This window comes from Raphanus sativus, chromosome 5 (assembly GCF_000801105.2).
Source record: "Raphanus sativus cultivar WK10039 chromosome 5, ASM80110v3, whole genome shotgun sequence".
NCBI classification, from domain to species: Eukaryota; Viridiplantae; Streptophyta; class Magnoliopsida; order Brassicales; family Brassicaceae; genus Raphanus; species Raphanus sativus.
The window spans coordinates 26,414,508-26,430,393 of NC_079515.1; the positions used below are offsets into that span (position 1 = coordinate 26,414,508).

At 33.7% G+C, this 15,886-nt stretch overlaps 2 protein-coding genes across 3 annotated transcripts; one reads left to right on the plus strand and one right to left on the minus strand.

The window, feature by feature from the left end:
• The first annotated feature begins 1,616 nt into the window (after nt 1-1,616).
• On the plus strand, nt 1,617-5,189 carry LOC108857136 (uncharacterized). The gene is made up of 9 exons (XM_018631072.2): nt 1,617-2,227; nt 2,635-2,775; nt 2,902-3,282; nt 3,372-3,476; nt 3,599-3,739; nt 4,091-4,294; nt 4,387-4,479; nt 4,566-4,677; nt 4,769-5,189. The coding sequence occupies exons 1-9, from the start codon at nt 1,649-1,651 to the stop codon at nt 4,810-4,812; spliced, it is 1,800 nt and encodes a 599-aa protein (XP_018486574.1). The 5' UTR covers nt 1,617-1,648; the 3' UTR covers nt 4,813-5,189.
• Nucleotides 5,190-14,104: 8,915 nt separating this feature from the next.
• LOC108862319 (uncharacterized) lies at nt 14,105-15,703 on the minus strand. 2 transcript variants are annotated; one of them, XM_018636412.2, is made up of 2 exons: nt 15,274-15,703; nt 14,105-14,772 (listed from the first exon to the last, which is right to left on the minus strand). In XM_018636412.2, exon 2 carries the CDS (start codon nt 14,682-14,684, stop codon nt 14,289-14,291), a length of 396 nt encoding a protein of 131 aa, XP_018491914.2. In that variant the 5' UTR covers nt 14,685-14,772; nt 15,274-15,703; the 3' UTR covers nt 14,105-14,288. The 2 variants fall into 2 exon arrangements, with proteins under 2 accessions (XP_018491914.2, XP_018491915.2); XM_018636413.2 differs by having other exon boundaries at nt 15,191-15,703.
• Between the last annotated feature and the right edge of the window lie 183 nt (nt 15,704-15,886).

Below are 15,886 nucleotides of genomic sequence, written 5' to 3' on the forward strand. Positions count from 1 at the left end.
TTGAAAACAGAATTAGTACAGTTTTCTTTTTTATTATTATTTTTTTTGACGACGTACAGTTTTCTTATTTTGGATGTTTGGTTATTTCGAATTTGTGTATTGCTAACATTGGCCACAAATTATTTTTATTAACAGGATCATAGTCTTTGTCCACTACTTAATTATCATGTATCTAATTATTTTTGGTTTAATTTCTTTAATTTTTTTGGGAGTTTTTCAAAAACTTAATGCATTATTAATTTATGCTATATTGTTTATTTTAGGTTATTATTAGTTTGATCCTTTCAAGAAAAAAACATATCAACTACGGAACATAATAAAATTTGGTTGTCACTCAGTAAAAAAAGATGTAAAAATATATGATGCTACACCACCAACTTTTTCTCGTCCAACTTTTATTTTCACTGGTCACAGTTTTCTTTGTTATCATAAGTTATTAGATATGATACATCTGCTTCAAAACAAACTAAAATATAAAGTTCAAAACCTAAATCCAGAGACATGTTAAACAAGAATACTCGTAAGTAAGACGAATAGAAATGTTTGTGTGTTTGTTTGTATACATTTAACCTAAAAGCATCAGCTTTCTTAATTTTATATTTTAGTCTCCCATTTTAATTATAGTTCTTATTTTAGTTTCTTTTATCGATTGAGTTATACCTTTTTCAAAAAAAATATATGGTTAGAAATATAATAGAAAAAATTAGGTGAGTTCTTGTTGTTTATTTTAGAAATATAATAGAAAAATTATTATCGTATTAACTAAAAACTATTTTAAATATTTATGGGTCCATAAATATTTATTAATATAAGTCCATCATATATTTTTCACTTAGATATTTTCAAGTGATTATTATCTCTTTATTAATCTGGATTATATATCAACATAATATCAGGTAAACAAGTGTTTGTCATCATATTTCATTAATGGCTTAAACAAAGAAACTAAAATATAATGGAAAGTTCTAATTTTAACATATTTTATACAACATTTCAAATTTATTTTCAGATGATAATTTATACATATAATGATATAAATATCTAAAATTTGTGATTAAAAATACACTAACTCTTATAAATCATTTATAAATGTTAAAGTATTGTTCATATAAGTTTATAAACTCAACTCACTCTCTAAAATACTACAATTAAACTATAATACCTAAATATTAAATCAATACAGTATATTATACTCTCTCCTTTCCTAAATGTAGGATGTTTTAAAAAACTTTGATGTTTCAATATATAAAATGTTTTTATTTTTCTAGGTAACTTTTAATTTATTAAAAAATGTGTGACCAATATCATATTTAACAGTCTATTTTGTAATTGGTTGAATACCGTTAATTTATAGTTTTAACATTATTTTCTAGACAAAAAAGTGAATTTGTCTTAATATGTGTGTTTTCACCTAAACATCTTATATTTAGAAATCAGAGCTAGTAATATTTTTGATTAAATATATTCAACAAATTTCACATAAATAAATGCATTCGATTAAAGAGACCCCCTGTATCTTTCTCATCTGAACGTGTCATAGTTCGGATCAACGGTAAATCCAACGGCCACAGAAACAGGACGTAGATTAATATCATACACGTGCGCGCACTAACTACAACAGTCTCTCTCTCCTCCTCCTCCCCCTTGAATGATTCGTCACCCAAAGAAAGATCTGCAACTTCACCACCGTACCACTTCCTCTCTCCTCTCTCTATCTTCACCACGAGGAATCATCATGATCGAAGACCAAGACCTCGTCGACCAATCACCACCACCGCCTCCTCCAGACCCAAACCCGAATTCACTAATCCACCCTCGACGCGTCTCTTTCGAGCACGGCCTCCTCCCGATCCAGAAGCTCGTTCTCGCCGACCCGATCCAAACCCTAGCTCCCGTGAAGCAGAAGCTAGCCGATGCCGCCTCGAACAACCACCGCGTCGGATCGGATTCGATCGCCGACGCTCTCCAGATCTCCGGCGACCACGCTCGTCTCGTCCTCGAGACACTCGGCTCGGTGCTTCATTCCGAGTCGGATCCTCTGGTTGGGGCTAAACCGGAGGAGGTGGAATCCGTGGGAGCTGATTTGAGGGATCTGGTTTTGTTTCTGTATATTCAGTCGTATAAGAAGTTGCTGCCTAGGACGCATAAGGACTCTGCCGCCGTGGCTGATGTGTGGCCGTCCACTTCGGCTTTTGATGGTTACTTGTCTGCCTTGTCTCCAATTCAGGCAAGTTTCTGAGTTGGAGCAAGTCACATTCAATTTGATCCCAGTGCGTAATTATAGAGTCGTTTTGCGTTGAATTCGACTATAGTTTTACAAATGCAATTTAAAGGTTTTGTTTTGATGTACTTTGGAATTTAGAGTTAACGCAAAGTTGGAAGCTTGGGAGAGGTTCTTTGAATTGATTGGTGTGGATGTAGGGTTTCTATTATATGTGCGTTTGTAATATTCAATGGATAAGGATTCTTTTGATGCATATTGATTGACTTATTGCTTCAATTACGATGAAACTATTAGGTATGCGTGTCGTAGTCTTGTTCGTGTTTCAACAGTAATTGTTCTTCTATATGATATATTCTTCCCTATCACGTGGTATAAAATGTTAGTTATATTTCCTTTTGATCATTTTGCAGCTTGTTCGCAGCAACAGCCGTCGGTTTATGCCGTCACAAGCAGATGACGAAGCTCATCAGTTGTCATACCTACAAAAACATTTAGGAAATATCATTTCTCTACTTGCAGAGCCTGTGGAAGGAGAAGGAGAAGAATCATTGGTATGGCGCTATTTTTGTCAAGAATTTTGAGGGAATGAGAGTGAAGACAATTTTTTCAATATATAGGATGATTATTTCATGATGGTTCAAGCTATTAATTGTTTGCATGTTTAAAACATCCTTCAGGTTCTCTCTATGGAGGCTTTTGAGCACCTGGGTTTTCTGGTTCAGTTCGGCGACAAGGGATCTGATGTATCTCCACTGAGCCAAGCGACTCCTTTTTTTGCAAACTCGGATCCGGATATGCCTGCTGTTCCAGTCCCTGCTTCCCAGGTGCATGACTGGCTTCTGCAAAACATAGCTTCCGCTTTAGAAAGTATTACTGAGAGAATTTCTGGGAAAGAGAACGGGCCATCTAATGCCTCTGATCAAGATGATGCTATGTCAGATGCTTGTGCTGTTCCGAACAAGGTTGCACCTAGTGGTAGAGGCCCGTGTTTAATCGAAGGAGTCTCCAAGACTTCACTTGTTAAGCAGGCCTCCGATCTTAGGGGTAGATCTGTAAAGGTTCGCTTATGAAGAATGACTTACTTTTGACGTGCGTTATACAGTCTCTGTGTGCACTCATATCAACTACATGTTCTGTGTATTTGCAGGTTGTCAATTGCCATGATTCTGTTATTTATCTTTTGGCGCCATTGAGATATGCAACTGTGCATGGATGTTCTGATACAACTATAGTTCTAGGAGCTGTTGGCAAGGTACGGACACAATACTCCGTTCCTCTGTGTCTTTAAAGGAGATAGCCAAGTCAATATTTAACAGGCTATATTATCTGCCGAATTTTACTTAAAGATATAGCAAATATATTTTCTTTTTGCAGGCACTAAAAGTTGAGCATTGTGAGCGAGTTCATGTGATTGCAGCTGCCAAACGAGTGTGCATCGCCAATTGCCGTGAATGTGTATTCTTTTTGGGAGTCAATCAGCGACCACTAATTGTTGGTGATAACCACAAACTGCAGGTGAAGCCTCCCTCTCTCAGATTTTTTAAGTTTTTTATCATGCTTCACAGTGCGTAGACAACTCTTCCGTTCATTTATGGTACAATGCCAAAATCAGTGAAGAGGCTTGACTTTTTTTTAGTAGCTTATTTTGGTGAATATGCTCTTCTAAACATGTGTGCTGAGTTTAATGGTAACATCTTCGAGGTGTTATCTCACTATATTTGGTTAAGAAATACTTCTTTGGTCTGATGTTTGCTTGAGAAGGTGTTACTGGTTTCCTTTGCAACTGGAAATATAAACACTGTTTGGTATCTAGTGGTTCTAGTATTTACAGGCTAATTAAAACAAACTTTTTGGTTTATGTTCCAGGTCGCTCCATATAATACATATTACTCCCATTTGGGGGAGCACATGAGTGAGGTAGGGGTTGAGCCAACTATCAACAAATGGGATAAACCATTGGTATTGGGAGCAGTGGATCCACATGATTCACTCTCACATCCTGCAGGCGTTGCTGATGCACAGGCTGAATCAGCTGCTTGTGTGGACCCTGACCAGTTCATTAACTTTTTGGTATACTCTGTTTTTGTTAGCCTCATTTGACTTCAATAACTGGTGAATGCTATTCAAGAAACAATCTGATCACGTTTTTACCTGTGGTGAAGATCCCAAACTGGTTTAGCGGCGAGGAGATTGGTTCGACTAAAGACAATCCATTTCCATTGCCAGACCCTTATACGGCAGCTCAGCAGAGAAACGTATGTTATTTACGTTTTGTCTCTAATATAATAACTGAAGCACTTGGTCGCTTCTTCTTTAACTCTTTTACTTTTGGTTTCACCAGCTTAAGAACTTGGAAGAAACAAGACGATCTCTAAGAGAAACGCCTCTGGAAGAAAACCGGAAAAAGGAGCTATCAACTGCACTCCACGTGTATTTCAAAGACTGGCTCTATGGTAAGAACTTTCAAAATCAAACCGCACTTAAAAGTTTATGTGCATCATTAGGTTTTGACTCTCTCTTATGTTTCTGCTGTGAATATGACAGCAAGTGGAAATATAAGGCAACTCTACTGCTTACAAGGTGACTAAATAATGAACAAATAAACCAAGTGGAAGATGTCGCGTTTCTGTAGAGCTCTCTCGATCATTTTGGCATAGTGAAGAAACCCAAGACCCCCCTCCCAACCTGATTTGCAGTTTGGAATCTGTACGCACCACGTAACTTATCTGCACAGAACATTCCACTAAAGCTTTTCCTTTAGATCATTATTTTCTTTATTTCTGCTTTGGTCATGCTCAATCTTTGTTCCTTTTGACATTTCAATCCCTCGTTTTTGTCCTCTTTTCGCTTTTTGAAAACCTTATCTTGGGGACAAGAACATGATGTGTTCCTTGAACTGTTACTGTTTGCAGTTACATAAGCAGGTAGGTGAAGAATTACAGTGAATTTCAAGGAATTTCAAGGACTTGCTAATTGCCATAATACTCATGCTTTGATATATAGTATATATTAATGATGATGTTGATGTTCTAATGTCATACACTTGATGATGATGTTCTAGCCTGATTCTCACACTATGTAACTGGTAACTTGTTTTAGGAATGTATGGAATAAAAGGAATTGGAATAAATGGGATACAACGGAATGGAACGGTTCTAATTTGAGGGATAAAAGGAATGAAATATTTAATTTATCTCATTCCACTCATTTCTTGCATTCCTCTTCTTTTTTCATCATGAAAGAAATTTAACGTGACTTACAGTTATTTCTATTCATCCCACAAGAATGGATGGAATTAAAATTTTTCTTTTTTCCTTCTAACTGGTAATTTTTTTTTAGGAATTCTTATGAATGACTAATTCCACATTATTCCATTCATAAAAAGTACATGCGTTTCTGTTGGTTGTGAAAACAAAGAGCTTATCAATAAAGACAAATAAATGGCTTAAAGATCAAGAGCCAAAACCATTTAGCGTCATTTGTTGGTGATTACTTACGTATCAGTCTCACTCTCTGGTTCTAGCAGAAGGAGATGCCAACCTGCTAAAGAGAACGAGAACAAACGAAAACTCATTTCAGTTTTTTTTTTTAAATTGTGTCGACACTCATTGCAGGTTTTATCAAACAACAAAAACACGAAAAAGCAGTTAATAGGCCGTTGTTTACATGTTCTCTGAAGTTGGCCCATTTTACATTGATTGATAGCTGACCAATGAGTCAATGATCATGAGGAAGGGTTAGAAGCTACAACAACTAGGTATCTAGCAACAACCTGGGGCGGACTCACGTAGGGACTACCTGTGGCTCGTGTCACATAGTAAGGTATAAAAAGCTTTAATGCACCTCGGAATACAAAGCAAACTATGTAGCTAACTTGGTCATGCAAGCTAAATTTTGCCCCACCCAGCCAAATTCAAACCCATGTGCTGCTTTTCTCTGCTTTCAGTTTTTCTACAAATTTCTAACTACTGTTTTATCAAATATATTCTTTTGGTTTTACGATCAAAACTATTTTTTAATAACTGTTTTATTTTCTGTTTTAATAGAAAATTTCTAATTTTACCACAATATTTTTTTACCACAAATTTGATGTCACTTTTCAAAATTATATTTAAAAGATGTCTATTTCATAAATATTTTAAATTTTTGTTGATAAATAACTAAACTAACTCTTTTTAATTATCTATAAAAATTTATAAATCTAGATCTATCTCTTAAATATTAAATTCTAAATTTTTTATTAAGTATTTATAAATTTCATAAATAAAAATTAGAAAGAGTTAGTTTAGTTATTTATCAACAAATTTCTTAAATATTAAATTTATAAAAATTTAATTACACCCAAATGTTAAAGTTGTTTTATTGAGGCTGTAACTGGAAACTTAATTTAGGAATGTATGGAATAAATGGAATTGGAATCAGTGGAATAAAATGGAATGGAATGGTGACAATTTTAGGAATTAAAGGAATGATATATGTATTTATTTTTAATTATATTCAAATTATTTCATTCCATCCATTCCTTTCATTCCTCTTCATTTTTATCATGAATGAACTTTAACGTGATTTCTTGTTTTTCTCATTCATCCCACAGGAATGTGTGGAATCAAAAAAATTGTTTTTTTCCACTTAACTGGTAAAATTATTTTGGAATGTCTATGAATAACTGATTCCATATGATTCCATTCATAAAAAAAGTATTCCAGTTACAGCCTGAATTTTCTTTTTGAGAAAGGGTACTCAACTTATAGTATTTCAGTCACTTTTTAATATCATATTTTCAATAGAAAAACTCATAATTTATTGATATTTAACTTTGCAATTATTTTTATTAAGTATTTTCAATAGTTAGACAAAGATAAAAACTAAAAGAAATAAACTTTTATGATGAATTTTTGTTTTATTTTATGATGAAATTACTATTTGCATATATAATTTTATGATATTATTGAAAATGAAAATTTAAAATTTATAATTATCTCTTTTATATTTTATTCAATTTGAGAAAAATTGATGACTAATGTATTTTTTTATTTTTAAAATATAGTTTAGTTTTATTTATTAAACTATATTTATTACAACATAAATTATATATTGTGTTTCACATTAAGATATTTTTCTGGATTCGCCCCTCACAGCAATCATAGAAGAAACATATAAAAATTATTTAAAAAATAAAATTAGAAAAGGTACAGAATTTGCAGCTATATATCTTGAGAATCTACAAGACTCATTTCCAATTATTAAAAGAGCAGAGCAACAAAGCAAGAGAGAAAAACAAAGCTATACAAATTTTTTTCTTTGAGGTATGTGTATTCGCGCATATATGTTTATATTTTACCAATATTTGGTCTCTTTTATTCTGGTTAATATGTAGTTATATATATTTTTCTTCTTTTCATGTCCTCTTATCTCTATGGTTACTTCATGTTATGTTCTTCTTTTTTTTTTGGTTTTTTCTAAAACATATTTCATTTTCTATATTCTCTTAAATTTTCAAAGTATTTTATTAATGGATCTTTGTTGCCTAAGAAGATGTCTTTTATTAATGGATCTTTATTATTTTATTAAACAAAAGCAGACCCTGAGAAAAGGACCATGAGCTTCTCTACCCCTATTTCTCTAGAGTCAATCTCCTATGGGCTTGGTAGAGCTCTTATGCCTTTATTTCATAATTCATTTTTTAATTAAAACCTAAAATCCCAAATCAAATACTCTCCTCTCATCAAAACTAAACTCTAACCCCCTATGGATTAGTGAACCCTTGGATAAAATTTAAATTCTATACATTTCAAATTTAGAAAAAAAAGTTTTAAAATCGTTTTTAATCATATTTTGATGATTTTCGTGAAATTCTAGAAAACTCATTTTTTGATTTTTGAAATATTTTTATCAAATTCTATAAATCAAATAAAAAATATTCAAGTTTCCAGTTTCATTTTATGATTTTTTATTTGCCATATAAAATTAAAAAAAAACCGAGCCCAATAAAGATTACACTATGAAATATAAGGGCATTGGAGCAATTGTTCCCCTGAAGGAAAAGATGTCTTCATCGCACAAGAACCCAAATTCATCATCCTCCACTCAGTCTTCCCTCCCCGACGGTGCCACCACCGGAGCAAGCAACGTTAACCGTGAAGAGAAGGCGATGACGTCGACCTAACAACCCAACTCCGTTGTTGATAGGACGTTCATATCAGAGACGGACAGATACATATGTGGAGGGTGCCGCAAAATATTTGAAAGATATGATGATCTACAACTTCCTAACGGAGGAGACTGTCCATGTAGGGGATGAAACTGAGGAGTAATGGTATAAGCGTTATGATGTTCAATCTGTCTGCAAAAGCTATCTATCATAAGACTTGTGATACCATCTTTTCTATATAGAACTATGTTGTACCGTATTTCTTGGTTTCAATAATAAATGTTTCCTTTTGATAATTACTGTTTCCAATGATGTTGTTCATATTACCGATCATATCAAACGATAATACATCATATAAAACTATAGTGTGACAAGTAATTTCAGGTCCAGAGAAAATAACTTTGCTAACTGCAATGTTACTCATGCACTGATTCATGGGTATATATTAATGATGATGATGTTGATGTAATGATGTTTTAATCTCAAACTAAGTAACGTGCGTTTCTATTGGATGTGAAAACAAAGAGCTTATTACTAAAGACAAATGGCTTAGAGATGCAAGAGCCTACACCATTAAAATACTACCCAAGTCAAAGGCCATGAACTGGCATCATTGTCTGGTTTAAAGTAGCATTGAACATATAATTTGATAAGATCTTTAGGCTATCAAGTTTTAGCAGCAACCTTCCACAGGGCAAAAGGCTCTTGGTGCAGACAAAAGAGTCGTTGTTGTTGCTTGTGGCTTTCTTGTCTTTCAAGCTGTCTCCTACAACTTCGTTTCTCTAAGTCAAACTCAGAAAGCTAAAAAAAACAAAAAAAAACTCAGAAAGCTGGTCAGGGCCGTCTAACAGCACGTACAAGTGGAGCGGTCGAACAGTGTACGAATTGAAAAATAAAAAAGACATTAAAAAATTTTAAGATAAATATATAAGTTATGATATAAAACTTTTAATTTTTAGACATAATACTAAATTTGGAGCTGATAATTTCAAAAAAAAAGATGTCAAATATATATAAATAAAACTATAAACTTTTAAAACTATTATATTACATCGTTAAATATACCATTAATATTTTTTGAACAGGGTCCATAAATAGTTCGAGACGGCCCCGAAGCTGGTGAAACCTAAATGGTATAAAGAGAGAAGAAAGCTTCAACGAAAATCAACATAATGGGCCGTTGTCGAAATGTTGTACGAAGTTAGCCCATTTATATTTATCCTCTTTTCAATTCTAGTTGTGTATTTAAATTTTCTCTCTAGTTTATAGTTTTGATTAGTAAAAATTACCTTCTAAAATACATTTTGTCTTTTGAATTACATGCTTAGACACTTTCCACTTGTGCAACACATTGTCTGTATACAAAGTCATTTATGCTCTTTCTTTAGACTACACCACACTTTACTAACTATAGGTGAAGTAACAATGGTTAGACATTTTAATTTTGGTTTTGTTTTGGTGTCGGACAAACCTAGAGACTCAGTTATTTGATTTTTTGCTTTTTTTTCAAAACAGTTTCGATTCCAACTCCACTCTTCTACTTTCCCCCATTCGAACAAAACCCTTTTTTCATCCACCTCCAAAATTCTGTGTGTTTCTAAGATATTGACAAAGTCTAATGGCGAAAAAGAAACCCAAATTTTCTCAGGCGCCGACGAAGAAGAAAGCTGATCCTCCTCCGCATTCCCATCTTCCGCCGTCCTCTTAAGGTTAGTTCGAAGCAATTTCTGCTCCTTCTCTTCCTGTTTTTTGTTGATTTCTTCCATAAAGCTTCTTTCTTTGGTTTTTCCAATCGATTCTCGTGGCGATTTATGTTTTCAATTCTAGGGTTTTTTCCCCAATTTTTAGGGGTTTTTCCTTTGTGTGTGTGTTTGTTTAATACTTAGCCGACGCGATTTAAATTGCAGGGTTTTTGATTCCCAATTTATTAGGAGTTTTTAGGTTTTTTTTTCTGGTTTGGTTTATGTCGATTTGTGTTTATGGGTCCTAAGTTGACTACCCACTGTTTTGTTTCTCTTTCTGGTGTTGTTTCTGGGTTTGGTTCTCATCATTTTAGGGTTTTTGAAAAACATTTTCCTACATTTTTCAGGGTTTTTTGTGGTTTTGTTTCTGTTGATTTGGGTTTGCGGTGGATTACTAACGATTTTGTTTCTTTTTTTGTTTTTGTTTCTGTTGAAAGCTATTCGACATCTCTGCCCGACAATCTCTCTGTTTTAATTTTTCGACAAATCTGACGTTCACACCTTGTCTGTCCACAACACTTTTTTCTATCTGGTTTGGAGAGGACGTGACGACGAGCAGATCCGACCTCCGTTGTGGAAAAGATGACGACAAGCTCTCGTGTCTATTATATTTAGTGATTATGTTTTATGGTGTGTTGATTAGAGATTTTAAGGATGATGTAAACTCTTGTTTGTGACTGTGACTATAAACCCTTCCTCATGATTAATAAAATTGGTCTCATCTGTTTATTGAACATTTTGTTTAGTTGATTGGATTTAGAAAATGTTTTGACTCAATGAAACAATTTGTGGACCTTCTATTAGTTGGATATGTCAATTCTTAACTTGACGACTATAGTTTCTTGATATTCTATCAGTTATCCACATCCACAAATGGCAACAGTGAACTTTCGTCCACATCCACAAACGACAACCATTTTCAGCATCCACAAATACGTATACACATATGCATATCAGAGAGATAAGCTTCAACACGGTAACTCATAGACATATTGTCTTTTGTCAAGGTTCAAAGACTCAAAATAAGATCTTGGTTAATTTAGTTAATATGAAACCACATTTCTCAAATGAACACTAAGTCATGTACAATTTTGTATACATTTACGGTGTCCATGTCCACAATTTTTTTCATATTCAAATTGCAAAAATATACCAAAATGGATCTTAAAATGTAGAGAACAAAAAGACATAATTTATGATAACAAATTTATTTATTTATATATTTTAAATATGTTAAAATAATCACATAAAGAAATAGATGAGATTGATAAAGTAGTATTAGAAAAGTTCAAATAACTCTTACCATACGCGAGTGGGGAGAAGCTGGCAGAATATTATATTAGTAAATCTAACTCATTTTTTCAAAGTCTTAGCCACAGCAAAATGATAGTTACGTCAAAACACTAGGGGGTGAGAGGGAGAAAGTGCCTCTCAAATGGCAAGTACCTAAAAGTATTAAAAAAAAATGTGTCTGTTGGAGTAATCAACTCTTTTGATTAATAGCTTAGCAATGAGTCAATATGACCATGCAGAAGGGTTATAACTTATAAGATACAACAACTAATTAACAACAACCATGGAAGAAATTTGTTTTATTGATGGGATCAAATAAACATAAATGTCATAATTAAAATTTCTCCCCGGTTTAGTTTTGACTAATCGCTGACCAATGAGTCAATGACCACGAGGAAGGGCAATAAGTTACAACAACTAGGTCGCTAGCAACAACCATGGAAGAAACATATAAGAATTATTCTTAAAAAAATAAACTTAGAAAAGGTAAAAAAAATTGCAGCTATATATATCGAGAATCTACAAGAGTTCCAATTACTAAAAGAGCAGAGCAACAAAGCAAGAGAGAGAAAACAAAGCCATACAATCTTTTTCTTTGAGGTAATGTGTATTTGCATATCCATATATTTGGTCTGGTTAATGTCTTGTAGTTATATATATATTTTTATTCTTTTCATGTCCTCGATCTCTATGGTTACTTCATGTTCTTCTTATTATTTGCTTAGGGTTTCTTCTAAAATTATATTTCACTTCTATGTTCTCTTTCATTTTACAAGTATTTCATTAATGGATGATTATTTGTTGATTAAGCAAAAAGCAGCACTAAGAAGATGTCTTCATCGCACAACAACTCAACTTCATCATCCTCCACTCAGTCTTCCCTCCCCGCCACAGGAGAAAACAACGTTAACCGCGAAGAGACGTCGACCCAACAACCCAACTCCGTTGCCGTTGCTGAAGTTGCGGCACGTTCAAGGAGGATCATGGAGACGGACATTGTAAAATGTGGAATGTGCGGTGAATATTATAAAAGAGAAGAGAATCCATATCCTCACCGGAAAGGATACAAGATTCCACGGGGACGAAAATGAGTAGAAGTGGAAAAATGTGAGTGATGCTGCTATAAGCGTTACGATGTTCGATCTATCTGCAAAAGCTATATATAATAAGACTTGTGATACCATCTTCTGCTAACTAAACTATGTCGTACTTTCTTTCAAATAATATTATTAATGATGATGATGATGTTGATGTCTAAATCTCAAACTCTTGATGGTGATGATGATGTTTAAGTCTGATTCTAAAACTAAGTAAACATAAGAGCTTATTACTAAAGAAAAATGGGTTAAAGATCCAAACCCACTAAAAATAATATCCGTATCAAAGGCCATGATCTGGAGTCATTGTCTGGTTTTAAGTAGAGCATAGATCATATAATTTGATAATTAGATCTTTAGACTACCAGGTCTTGGTAGCAACTTTCCAGATGTAAAAAAGGTTGTTGGTGTGTATCCATCAGAATCTGCGTACTTGAGTTTTCATTGGGTTTTGTGTGTATATCACAGATTGTTTTCTATTCCTTTTGTGTATTTTGCTTTATTTAGTTTCCAATTTACAGCTTCTTTCTTTTGATTTGAAAGATGTTATTAGAACAAAAAAATGTTGCATTTTCGGAGCCACTAAATTTTTTGTCTCTACTCTGTTCACAAGAGATTAGAGTTTCAAAACACCATGGAAAGTTTTAGACATAGAAAAATGTTCCAAAAAAACTTGACACCATGTATGAAACCAAAATGCACCTTGAATCAAACTCATGTCCTAACAACATCCTCACACGGAGAGGACGAACATGAGGAGAAGTGGAAAATGCGTAATGCTATAAGAGCGTAACGATGTTCAATCTGTCTGCAAAAGCTATCTATAATAAGACTTGTGATACCATATTTTCTAACTAAACTATGCTTTAGAAAAGAAAAGAAAAACTAATTAACTAAACTATGATGTACCGTCTTTCTTGGTTTCTTTCAATAATATTTGTTGCCTTTTGATAATTTCCGTTTCCAATGCTGTTCATATTATTGGTCATATCAGATGAGACTATCAGACTATAGTGTGACAAGTAATTTCAAGCCCAGTAACAAATAACTTTGCTAATTGCCATATTACTCAAATACTCATGCTTTGATTATTAGAGTATAATATTAGTGATGATGATGTTGATGTTTATTCTCAAACAAACTCTTGAGTCTTGATGATGATTGATGATGATGTTTTAGTCTGATTCTTAAACTAAGTAAACGCGTGTTTCCGTTTGATGTGTGAACAAAGAGCTTTATCACTAAAGACAAATCTTAAAAATCAAGAGCCAAAACCATTGAAAATACTACCCAAGTCAAAGGCCATGAATTGGCATCATTGTCTGGTTTTAAGTAGTAGCATACAACATATTATTTGATAAGATCTTTTTAGACTATCAAGATTTAGCAGCAAGTTGAACAAAAGTTAATTCTTTTCAAAAGAGAGTATATGGGAAAGTTCTATTCATGGGGTCATGTACCCATCAGAATCTGTGTACTTGAATTTTCATTGGATTGCGTGTATCAGATTGTTTCTGTTTCTTTTGTGTTTTGCTTTATTTTAATACTCCGTACACAATATACAGCTTCTTTCCTTTGATTTGCAAGATGATATGAGAACAAAAAAAAACGTTGTATTTTCATAGCCACTATAAAGAGCTTTTTTTTTTCGTCTCTACTCTGTTCTTTTTTTTTTAATTGAAATCTCTACTCTGTTCAAAAGAGATTAGAGTTTCAAAACAACCTTGAATCAAACTCAGGTTAACAACAAAAAAAAGCGTTTTAAGAACCTCTTTTTTTTTTCAAACACCACTACATTCAACAACAGCTTCTGCAGCTCGTCTTGGTTTGTTCTTCTTCCTTCTACTTCCAATCTGTCTAAACCCTGATGACTTAACTGAGACATCTGTGCTTGATTTTGATCCTAAACCCTTTTCTTCTTCAGCTATGTTGCTGCTCTCTTTAGACTCTACTGGTTTCTTCCTCTTCCTCCCATCCTCTTTCACTTCTTCTTTACTTGCTACTGAATCATTTGTATCATAATCCTTCTCCATGATCTCTTCTCCTCCTTCGTTTTCATCTTTCGCCGGCTTCTGTGGTCCCCCTCTTCTCTTGTAAGCTGGAATCTTTTCTTCATCCTCACCATCTTCTCTAGAAGAAGCATTCTGCCTCTTGCCTTTCCCTCTACCTCTTCTCATAACTCTTAACTCAGTTCTCTACCAGACCACAAGTCAAAAAGGTTGTTTCTTATCACTCCATTTTAAGTTATATGCGGCAATCAGAACACTGAAAAGAGACCACAACAAAATGAAGCCGAATTAAATTTCAAACACATATACAGTATACTAAAACTTGTTTGTAAAAAAGATAATGCAATCATAAACAAACCCAAAAAAAGTAAGAAACGTAAAGCAACAATTGAGTGCACTAGACATTTGAACAAATTTTGATTATCTTCAAAACCTATACTTTCCCATTCAGTAGCAACCTCAAACTAAAGGTATATAAGAGCATCATTATCCAGAGTTTCTTAGGGGAATATAAGATGGATTATCTCCCACGGAAACTAATTGCATGAACAGTCTAAAGAGAAAAAAACAAGCTCTATCTTTTCCTCTTGTAATCTCTTAAAACCTCTCCAGGACAGTTAACACATGATTCACTACCAAGAAAAGAACAAACAGAGAGAGACAGAGACTGTCACCTATTTGACAAAAAACCCTATAGAGGGTTTCTCTTTTTTTTTTTTCTTATATGTAATCTTGGGTTTTTGATTGATCTACTCACCAGTTTCTCTGGCAACCAAACAACTAAAGTAACCGGAGAAGATGAAACCAAAGGATAAGACTTAAAGAAAGAGATCTAAAGGGAAGGGAGAAGCAAGGAAAGAAAGAAAGAGCCAACAACAACAACAACAACAACAGCAAAAAAAAAAAAAAAAAAACAACAACAACAGCAACAAGTGTTGGTTTGTTGAAAGTGTCGTTGTAAGAGAAAATATGATGATTGCTTTCAAGAGAGTTTTTTTTTTCTCTCTTTTGTTCTTTTTCTCTGTGAAGCTTATATGAAAAGAAAAACGTAAGGATGACGCTTTCCTCTCACTTCCACCATTTTACTGACTCAAAACGGATCTTAAACCTCGTTGAAGATGGATACGGTTTTCTCACACACGCTACACTAGGCGCGTGGTTCCACATTCTACTCGTTGTTTTCGTTTCGAAAGCTGGTCTGGTCCAGTTTTGGATAAGAGTCGTAAAGACAGCTAATAGCCGCGTGAACTGCGTCGTTCAAAAGATATTGAAACAGATACTTTTTCTAATGTAGCTTTGGGCTTTTACGCCCAGTGAGACTCTTGCAAAGGCCCATTTATATATCATATTTAGTTTGGGCGTAGGCCCAA